General features: G+C 41.5%; 1 protein-coding gene across 2 annotated transcripts in view; it reads left to right on the top strand.

Annotated features, from left to right (window-relative positions):
• The first annotated feature begins 8380 nt into the window (after positions 1-8380).
• LOC120532995 (endoplasmic reticulum metallopeptidase 1-like) overlaps positions 8381-11510 on the top strand; it is a 35430-nt gene continuing 32300 nt past the window's right edge. The window contains exon 1 of one of the 2 annotated variants that reach the window (XM_039759567.1): positions 8381-8556. Coding sequence is in view for 1 of the 2 variants with exons in the window: in XM_039759566.1 (XP_039615500.1) it covers positions 9346-9617 (272 nt within the window). In the remaining variant the exon portion in view is untranslated. Of the gene's footprint in view, positions 8557-8585; positions 9618-11510 lie in introns of those variants that run through there. The other variant, XM_039759566.1, reaches the window with a different exon arrangement.

Below are 11510 nucleotides of genomic sequence, written 5' to 3'. Positions count from 1 at the left end.
TCTTGAAATGTTCTCATACTTAAATTAAATTGTGTCAAGTATTTGATACAAGTACTTTACTTTTTAGAGATTTCAATAAGTGATATTCTATGAAAGTCTAATACGGGATATTTTCACATTCATATAAGGTAGGAACACTTTTACAGACTTTTATCCTCAGATATGTTTTGCAATAATAAAATAATAAAGAAGTGTGTGTGAATGTGTGCATGAGTTTGCCCAAAGGTGGATTGCATCCCCAATAGGGTTGATTCTTGTCAATGCATCCTTAATTTGGATAGGTGAGTCAGAAAATGGATGGCTGAAACACATTTTAATTGTAAGAAAAAGATAAATACCGAGACACTATATTATTGATTTATACAGGTGCTGGTCATAAAATTAGAATATCATGACAAAGTTGATTTCAGTAATTCCATTCAAAAAGTGAAACTTGTATATTAGATTCATTTATTACACACAGACTGATGTATTTCAAATGTTTATTTCTTTTAATTTTGAGGATTATAACTGACAACTAATGAAAGTCCTAAATTCAGTATCTCGGAAAATTAGAATATCAATTAAGACCAATGCAAAAAAAGGATTTTTAGAAATGTTGGCCAACTGAAAGGTATGAATATGAAAAGTATGAGCATGTACAGCACTCAATATTTAGTTGGGACCCCTTTGGCCTGGATTACTGCAGCAATGCGCGGTGGCATGGAGTCGATCAGTATGTTGCACTGCTCAGGTGTTATGAGAGCCCATGTTGCTCTGATAGTGGCCTTCAGATCTTCTGAATTGTTGGGTCTGGTGTATTGCATCTTCCTCTTTACAATACCCCATAGATTTTCTATGGAGTTAAGGTCAGGCGAATTTGCTGGCCAATCAAGAACAGGGATACCATGGTCCTTAAACCTAGTAGCTTTGGCACTGTGTGCACGTGCCAGGTCCTGTTGGAAAATAAAATCTGCATCTCCATAAACTACGTCAGCAGCAGGAAGCATGAAGTGCTCTAAAACCTCCTGGTAGACGGCTGCATTGACCTTGGACCTCAAAAAACACAATGGACCAACACCAGCAGATGACATGGCACCCCAAACCATCACTGACTGTGGAAACTTTACACTGGACCTTAAGCAACATGGATTCTGTGCCTCTCCACTCTTCCTCCAGACTCTGGGACCTTGATTTCCAAAGGAAATGCAAAATTTACTTTCATCAGAGAGAGGGCTGTGGAGTCGGCAGATAAATCCTTCGACTCCGACTTTTTAGTTTCCGGTACTTCTGACTCTGACTTCAACTCCTCTGTATTTAATATGCTAATTTATTTTCCATGTTGATTGAAGGAAGGCAACATACACGTCATTTAATCACAGAACTACTGGCTAGGAAGCTGACTCTCTACTGTAATGACCAGTTTAAACAAAAGACAAGAACCCCTGAACACACATCAGGCCATAGCACACACCTCCACCTACATCATTACACTTGTTTACACTCAAATTAACTTGTTAAACACATTATATCCAAAATAAAATAAACACTTTTTGTAATGTACCATAATCCAGATTACAATATGTGAATGTCAGGTTGTATAATAGCTCAGCTGATCTTCACATTAGTAGTAACACAGCTATGCACTGGGCTTTATTCTTACATCATAGAAGTACTTAATTATGACTATTGTTTGTGAAATTGGACATTTGAACTTGCTGTATTTTTTTCATTACAATTTAAATTTATTAGGAGTCGGAGTCGGTACATTTTTGCTGACTCCGACCCCGACTCCAGGTACCCAAAATTGTCTCGGACTCCAAAGGCCCGGAGAAAAGTGCTATATAAAATGGAATTTATTATTATTATTATTATTAGAGGATACAAGGCGTCATTTAAAACAGTGAGACCTCAAGAGAGCTTTGAGTCAGTAAAGTGTACATTTTGACATTAAAGTAACCCAAAAACACTGCAGATTAGCCCAAACAGCAGTCTTTCTAAACACATTTTGTACCTCAGAATCTGTTTCAAAAAGCCTCAGCTATGTGATACATCTGGGAAACTACTACTGTACAGATTATTGTTACATGACATGGTTAACTTTGCAATATCCTGCCAAGTACTCAGACTGAAGGCTCATCTCAAAAGAAATGTGTTTAGTAATTTTAAAAGTCATTAAATTTATGAATAAGAAATTGCTGCACATTAATCAAATCTAGGTGTACTTACATCTCTATAAAGTCACCATTCTGAATGATCCTCCACGCACACAATCTTGCAATATTCAAAGCATTACATTATCTGGTGCCATTTCTCTGATTGTCACTTTATTTCTCCCTCTAATGAGCTAATAGATTTTTTTCTTTGTTGCTCTTGGTTCTTCATAGAGACCGTTCATGGTGACCAATATAGGTCTGACTGGTGATGTCTGCACTCCAATATTTTGGCTGCTTCATTCATCATTTGACCCTATTAGTGTTCATGCATGTGTTTCCCCAAGCACATTAGTCATGTGTGAATGTCTGCGGAGAGGATTTCTGTCTTCACAAAAGACAGGAACAACATGAACTTACCAGCCATATTCTCTAACTGAACTGCAAACATGAATGAGGCATAAGATCAGTTTTCTTTCTGGGAAGGGATGATAGATGGAACTCCTGGTTATGATATGGTTTTCAGTATTATTAGGCATTTCAGGGTAATTATAATATGTTTATTATTGTTGGCATCATCTGTGTGTAATGTAATTATCCTGATTGTGTAAGTATATGTCTGTGTCAGTTTCAATGTCTCTAGTACTTAAATTATATTTTTAATATTTTTTTCCACAGTTCTACTCATGCTCTTAGCCTCTCCCTCCCCTCCCTACTTAGGGGATATTAATTTTGCTTTGTTTCTATTTCAGACTTCATAATACTATAGATAAATGGATATTTACATAGTACATAGCAAATATGTCACATGTGCCATTTTAAAGTGTGTCTTTGATTTTTGTCCCTTTAAGATTTAGCGATGGTTGTATCAAACTTTAAATCTAGCTCAACAACCTTTTTATTTTGGCTAAAGTAACAAGTTATAATAGTTTAGGCTAATTAATGACACTAAATTAAGTTGGATCAGGAATCATGAAGTAGTTAAAGCAGTAAATTGAGCTGTGTACAAAGCAAAAAACATTCAAGGGTTTGTAGCCCAGCCAATGCTTGGATGGGAGATCAAACAGGAAAAGCTTGGGATGCTGATGGAAGAGGTGTTAGCGAGGACAGCTGGGAATGCTTACTGTGTGGTCAGGGCTACTGTGCTGTAAAAATGATGCTGTCCTTCAGAAGACACATAAAACTGAGGTCCCGACTCTCTATGGTCATAAGAGATTCCTGGGCATCCTTCATAAAGAGCAGGGTATATCCCAATCAGTGATATTTTCAAAACGAAAACAAGAACTAGAACTAAAAATACAGTTTTTCATTTTACAAGAACTGAAATTAAGGCAAACAGAGAAACTAAAACTAAATAAAAATAAAAATTAGTGATATGTGAACAACCTAAACGAGAACAAAAAATTGAGTAAAAACGAAAAAAACAGCCATAGCGTTTTTGTTCAAGCCAGTTCAGTCGCCCTGTGCATTCGGTTACGTTACACTGTTTACTATACGATGGTCTTGTACCTGGAATGTCACTTCTCTGAAGAGGAAGGAGCCTGAGCTAGTGTGCAAAGTTGAAAGTTTCCAGCTAGATATAGTCGGGCTCACCTCGATGCACAGCTTAGACTCTGGAACCAGTCTCCTTGAGAGGAGTTGGACTCTCTACCACTCTGGACTTGCCCCCGGTGAGAGGCGCCGAGCAGGTGTGGACATACTTATTGCCCCCTGATTTGGAGCCTGTTCATTGGGGTTAACTCCAGTAGACGAGAGGGTAGCCTCCCTCCGCCATCAGGTAGGGGTGGGTGGGTCCGTACCGTTGTTTGTGTGTATGCCCTGAACAGCAGTCTGGAGTACCCACCCTTTTTGGAGTCCCTGGAGGGGGTGCTAGAGGGCATACCTTCTGGGGACTCCCTTGTTCTGCTGGGACACTTCAATACTCATGTGGGCAATGACAGAGAGACCTGGAAGGGCGTGATTGGGAGGAATGGCCCCCCGATCAGAACCCGGGCGGTGTTTTGTTATTGGACTTCTGTACTTGTCACAAATTGACCATAATGAGCACCATGTTCAAGCCTAAGGGTGTTCATATGTGCACCTGGCACCAGGACACCCTAGGCCTCAGTTTGATGATCGACTTCGTGGTTGTGTCATCGGACTTGCGGCCACATGCCTTGGACACTCAGGTGAAGAGAGGGGCGGAGCTGTCAACTGATCACCACCTGGTGGTGAGTTGGCTTCTATGGTGGTGGAGGGTACCGGTCAGGCCTGGTAGGCCCAAACATATTGTGAGGGTCTGCTGGAAACGTCTGGCAGAGTCCCCTGTCAGAAGAAGCTTCAACTCCCACCTCCGGCAGAACTTCAACCACATCCCGAGGGAGGTGGGGGACATTGAGTCCAAATGGGCCATGTTCCGTGCCTCAATTGTTGAGGCGGCTGATCGGAACTGTGGCTGTATGGTGGTTGGTGCCTGTCGTGGCTCCCCGAACCCATTGGTGGACACCGGAGGTGAAGGATGCTGTCAAGCTGAAGACGGAGTCCTACAGGACCCTTCTGTCCTGTGGGACTCCAATGGCAGCTAATAAGTACCGGCAGGCCAAGCAGAATGTGGCTTCGGTGGTTGCTGAGGCAAAAACTCGGGCATGGGAGGAGTTTGGGGAGGCCATGCAGAAAGACTTCTGGACAGCTTCGAGGAGATTCTAGTCCACCATCCTGTGTCTCAGGGGGGGGAAGCAGTGCAGTGTCAACACTGTATATGGTGGGGATGGTGCGCTGCCGACCTCGACTCTGGACATTGTGGGTCAGTGTAGTACTTCGAAGACCTCTTCAATCCCACTAACATGCCTTCCAATGAGGAAGCAGAGTCTGGGGACTCGGAGGTGGGCTCTCCCATCTCTGGGACTGAGGTCACTGAGATGGTCAAAAAACTCCTTGGTGGCAGGGCCCTGGGGGTGGATGACATACGCCCGGTGTTCCTCAAGGCTCTGGATGTTGTAGGACTGTCTTGGTTGACACGCCTCTGCAACATTGCATGGACATCAGGGACAGTGCCTCTGGATTGGCAGACTGGGGTGGTGGTCCCCCTCTTTAAGAAAGGGGACCAGAGAGTGTGTTCCAACTACAGAGGGATCACACTCCTCAGCCTGCCTAGAAAAATCTATTTGGGGGTCCTGGAGAGGAGGGTCCGTCAGATAGTCGAACCTCAGATTCAGGAGAAACAGTGTGGTTTTCGTCCTAGTTGCAGAACAGTGGACCAGCTCTACACCTTTGGAAGGGTCCTGGAGGGTGCATGGGAGTTTACCCAACCAGTCTACCTGTGTTTTGTGGACTTGGAAAAGGCGTTGAACCGTGTCCCTCTGGGAATCCTGTGGGGGGTGGCCCTGATAAGGGCTGTTCAGTCCCTGCACAACCGGTGTCAGAGCTTGGTCCGAATTGCCGGAAGTAAGTCGAACCCGTTTCTGGTGAGAGTTGGACTCCGCCAGGGCTGCCCCTTTGTCACTGATGCTGTTCACAACTTTTATGGACAGAATTTCTAGGCTCTGCCAGGGCGTTGAGGGGGTAGGGTTTGGTGGGCTCAGGATTGGGTCACTGCTGTTTGCTTCATCAGGCCGTGATCTTCAGCTCTTTCTGGATCGGTTAGCAGCTGAGTGAGAAGAGGCTGGGATGGAAATCAGCACCTCCAAATCCGAGACCATGGTGGAGTGCCCTCTCAGGGTTGGGAGCGAGATCCTGCCCCAAGTGGAGGAGTTCAAGTATCTCAGGGTCTTGTTCACTAGTGAGGGGAGAATGGAGCGGGAGATCGACAGGCGGATCGGTGCGGTGTCCGCAGTGATGCAGGCTCTGCATTGGTCTGTTGTGATGAAAAGGGAGCCGAGCCGTAAGGCAAAGCTCTCAATTTACAAGTCGATCTACGTTCCTACCTTACCTATAGTCATGAGCTGTGGGTAATGACGAAAGAACGAGATCGCGAATACAAGCGGCTGAAATGAGTTTCCTCCGCAGGGTGTCTGGGCTTTCCCTTAAAGATAGGGTGAGAAGCTCAGTCATCCTGGAGGAGCCCAGAATAGAGCCACTGCTCCTCCGCATCCAGAGGAGTCAGATGAGGTGGCTCGGTCTTCTGATCAGGATGCCTCCTAGACGCCTCCCTGGTGAGGTGTTCCAATGCTATCTCAAAAAACAAGGCCCGCTCATGCCTGTGGTGACGTCACAATCGAGGTGCTACAGCAACAGACGCATATAGAGAACCTGTCGCGTTGTACGCATGTAAATAAATTATTCCCGTGTAAAATTAATTAATGCAATGCGTGAAATAACAAAGGCAAGTCAGTTGCGTTATGCATTTTATTTATTTTTATATAAGAGTTTAAATCACATATTTTGACATACTTAACAGCGACTATTATGTAGATATCAGCAACTCAACATTAATGCAATTAATGCCTAAAACATGAGATTAACCTAAAAGTAACACTGAATACTGTATTAAATAAAACAATGCAATAATGAATGTTTATCATAGTCATTTTCATATATGAAGTAAGAAAAAACAACTAGAAAATCACAGCGACGAGTGGTTGGCACCATATGAAAAATGAATATTTACATGCATCTCAGGAAATCACATATTCCTGGATTAAACAGAAGTAACGTGAAAAATAATGCAGATTTACCCGTTAATAATCACAAGAAAAGCTACATTTAACACTTTGTTAATGCAGTTAAATCTAAAAAATAACAAGCAACACCAGATAAAATACAAACAGCCATTATTTTGGAATGACTAATGATAAACGATGACTTTTTTCATACCATCATAAAACAAGCAAAATTAACAAATGTGCTGATATTAATCTGTACGAAAGCAGAACGTTATATCAAAAGAACTGGCTTATTAGTTACCTCTTTTTTGTCAATGTAGCCAGTTTACGTTTGGGGTTAGCTTTTTCCTTAAAAGTACCAAGTTTATCTGCAGCGCGCTTGCAATAATTATTTAAACAGATGTTGGCCATTGTAGACATGGACAACTTCAGTAAGTCACAGATACTCTTCCCACAAACACAGTTACCAACTTGCAGTCCACATCTGTTCAGGCGTTTTAAACAGTGAGATTGATGCAGATTTTTGATTTTTTAACAATAAAAAATTTGACTCATATTCAGCATTAGTAACAATTGACTGGAAAATCAAAAACATTTGTGTAACACATTCAACCAACAAATCTGAGGGCCATTTCAGACCACCCCTGTCTGAGTCAAGCAGGTAATTATATTCCTGTGACAATTCTAAATGCAATGACTTATCCATGACTAGCTCATTTCTGCACATGTCACACTGAATAACCAGCAACAAATATAAGTGATTTTGACTGTGCCTCAGTTAACATTAAATCACCACATTTGGAGATAACAGTAACCAAATCCGAATTAAGAACCTCAACATTGTCATCATTTGAACTATCGGTTGTTTCAGTACATTGGGAAATGAAGTCTAATAATGACTCTTGACCTTTAGAAACAGACAAAACATGCAATAAACTAATCAGCTTCAATTTTTTTTCAGACTCCTGAATCTCTTGTAGGGAGATGTGATAGTTTGTACCAGATAATTGACGATATTTACCAAGGCGGGCTTCCAAACAGTCAGTTTGGAATTTTCCCGTCAAACATAGTTCAAGTTCAAATTTTCAAGCAAATATGGAATTAAGTCAATAAATGTTAATACTGTGTGTTTCAGTGCTACCATTGTTTCATTAGTCAGTCGGCCCTCTCGTGGTTTGCAACTCAATTCCCTTTCACCTAACCATCTGTACACATCAGTTAGAAATGAAACTAGTTAAATTCACATATTTGCAACACTAAATAACACCATGCCTGTAGCTTACTGTTCATATACATTTTTACACAACTGTAGCTAAACATTCCTTTCTTAAGCCTACTCTCGACATTACATGCCCTAACCTCCATTTGCAGCATTATCGATGTTACCCGGCACGCGGTGCAGTTGTTCACCATTAAAATAAACAAAACACATCAAAATATTACCTTGCACTGAACCGCAGACATCTGAACTTATAACATTTACGACTGCAATAACTTTATATCAAAAACTAAAAACGCCATTAACTTTCTTTACAACTTCAACGACGGTCTTAGACGGAAAGTTCAGCTGGCCCTGTTTGTAAACATAGCACCTCGATTGTGACGTCACAGGACCAATAAGTAACGTATGAGCGGGCCTTGGTTTTTGAGACGGCATTGGGTGTTCCGAAAACGTCTAAACGGGAGGAGTCACCGGGGAAGACCCAGGACACGCTGGAGGGATATGTCTCTCGGCTGGCCTGGAAACGCCTCGGGATTCCCTCGGAAGAGCTAGAAGAAGTGGCCGGGGAGAGGGAAGTCTGGGCATCAAGCTGCTGCCCCCGCGAACCGATCTCGATTAAGCGGTAGAGGATGGATGGATGATCTTGTACCGTGGGCTTACTATAGACACATGGCGCAACTTTGTACCATGGGCTTACTATAGACACATGGCGCAACTTCCGTAAAGGACTGTTTGTTTGTTGAGCACATTTGGTGTGTTGGGTTGAAGCAGTAAGCAAGTGTGGTTGCGGGTAGAAAGCAGGAAAGTAACGTTTGAAAATATTTTAATTACAGCGCAGATGACAATAAAAGCAAATGTAGCATCAGAGAAGAAAAGAGTCTCGGGAGTTTTAGTGCAGGAACAACTAGATCAGTACTTGAAAGTAGACGTGCGATCGGGGGAGGCATGAAGAGTTAAAAAAAAATCCAATAATTTTTATAATTATTTAAGCACACCACATTTCAAAATGTGTGGAAAGAACTGAAACAAAACATTTTTGGGCGACCTTTGAAGTTACCACCGCGTTAAGTAAGGTTTCTTTCAGTCGGTCCATCCTTCATTTTCCAGTTCAGGGTTTGAGAGTCTGTGAGGACGACATCGGGCGCTTGGCAGTTAGTGCATTTTATAATGGGGGGACTGCTTTAATAACCCGTGTGAAAAGAGCTGCTACTGGAGACGAGGGAGAATACATGGAAGGAAATTCTCAACTCACGCTGTGCTTCTTGCTGCTGAGTTACTGCCTCTTTAACGTGCGCGAGGCTGGCGGGCGTGTACTTTGTTGCTCTGTGTTCGAGAGAGAGCCTCGTCCTGTAAAGACGTTTGTCCCTTCTCGCTATCCGTATGGAAGTAGACCTGTGCTAGGGTCTCTAAGATGGAAAATGACACGACCGTCCGAAGAATCAGGGGAGCTGCGGTGGACCCTGGAGTCGATGGCGACTCCCGTTCGCAAGAGGACGAAGACCACAGACCAAGACGAAATGGACCGTGGAGCATACAACGCAGGAGCGAACGCTTGTTGGAAGAGAGCAGCGTTATGGCGTGCCTCCTCGTCTTCCTATTCATTCTGTGGTGTCTCATTCAGTTCTCAGTCAGACAGTTGATCGTCGGGAGCTCCACTGGGGAATTCAATGCGGGCAGGGCTAGGTGAGGGCGCGAATGCCGCTTTTCGCTTGGGGTATTTGGGGTACCGTTTTATTCTGGGGCTTATTTCTTTGGATGCCATTGAACTAGTGATCCAATTACTTAAACAGGGCAGGCGGATCGTTATTTATCACTCATCTGTGAGTAAACCTGCGTTTGTGTCTCATACATACATACATACATACATATATAAATAAATCTATAAAATACTAATTACGGAACAACTGTTTATCCGTAACCTTGTCTAATCAATTTGTAAGAGTCCTCCTCTGATTGGTGCAAGGCTTTATGCTAGCTTCCGGGATTCTGTTTAGCGTGCTGATTGGTTAGTTTCTTAACCGAACCTGATTTACGATTGGTTTAAAGTGTCCCGAGCGGCCACCTAACATGTAGAACTTGCCAAACCGTTTTTGTGAATAAGGTGGTGTGCTTTACAAACCTTGCGACAAGGGGAAAATTGTACGATTAGAATAAAGATCATGATTATAGGAGTCCACCGTTTTGTACTCGTAGATAGAATAGACATGGTTTTCGATCGTTCTTCATTTCTGTCATGTGTAAATGAATTAATCAAATACATAAAAAGTACATTTATACTTCAGTTGCTTTTTGATGTTCACTACTCTCTAGGTCTTTCCGTCTTTTGGACCCTTTAGTTCTTGCTATTTGCCATTTACTGGCTTCGCAGTTTAGTCAAGGTCATTGACGAGGTCTCCGTTTTCAGTGCGTGTATTTTTCCTTTTTACTCCAGTAGACAGGTGTGTGCAGAATTTACTAATTAACCATAGAACAGGGCCCTTTTTAAATTAACGAAAGGCCATAACGAACACCAAAGGATAAAATACAATTGTTTATTACAGCCGTTTATAAATAAACCTGTATCTCGACAATTGCCACGAATAACCTTGCAGCAAACAACATTAATTGAGTGAACACAGTACAAAAAATACCTTAGTCAAGTTATATACTAGACGATACTGAATACAAGTCCCATCAAAATAAAGCAAAACATACATAAGGAAATAAAAGGAATGAGCTAAACGTTACCGATTTCCCCTAGCATAATCCGACATCATGTTCATCATTCAGGATTAAAATACAGAATATCAAATAATGGACACAAAACGATATTTAAAAGCTGAACTTAAAAGCCACATTTACTGGTAATCTGAGAAACAATTGTACTAAAAACAAAAATACAAACAGTATAAAAGTAATAGCATAAAGGGAAAAATTTGTGTGTCAATTACATAAATAAAAAGAACTCCTTTTACAATTCCTTCAAGCACTCCCTAGCAGGTATCATCCATCAGTCAATCAAAATTCTATCTTGCCAAATGACCAGGCAGCAAACTCTATGTCCTTTCCAATACCTGCTGGTCTTGTACTACTTCTTAACTTTGAACAATTAGTCTCTCAAAAATCTATCTAGGTCCCACCTGTTACATGTGAATGTAATTCCTAAACACAGTTCTGTAAATAGTATTTTAAAACAGTAAGAAGCCGAGAATGGTGGTAAACATTGGATTCCTTGTACAAGGGATTCATTTATTTTGTATTTCACAGACAAGGACCATTTTAATGTATGTAAAAATGGTATAAGAATGTATAAAAATCATAATGCTGGTATGTTTAAATTATGCGTCTTATCTTTGGAGGTTTGACCTGGAAAAACTAAATTAAGTATGATAAATAGCAGCCCACACATTCCTAGTTTATTTTAAATTTTATATCTGGGTTTGGAAATCTTTAATTTCTTAACTACTGCTTTTCTGTAAGGTTGGTATTTGGTTCATGAGTAAGGTTTGGTACTTGTTCATGTGTGCTTGTCTTTCCACATGGTTTGCATTGTCTTATTTACATTTTTTCAGTTTATCCCTTCCCAATGCTAAAATC

Source organism: Polypterus senegalus, chromosome 7 (genome assembly GCF_016835505.1).
Source record: "Polypterus senegalus isolate Bchr_013 chromosome 7, ASM1683550v1, whole genome shotgun sequence".
In the NCBI taxonomy this organism is placed as follows: Eukaryota; Metazoa; Chordata; class Cladistia; order Polypteriformes; family Polypteridae; genus Polypterus; species Polypterus senegalus.
The sequence above is the reverse complement of the archived record's forward strand: the minus strand, read 5'-3'. Positions and strand labels throughout refer to the sequence as shown.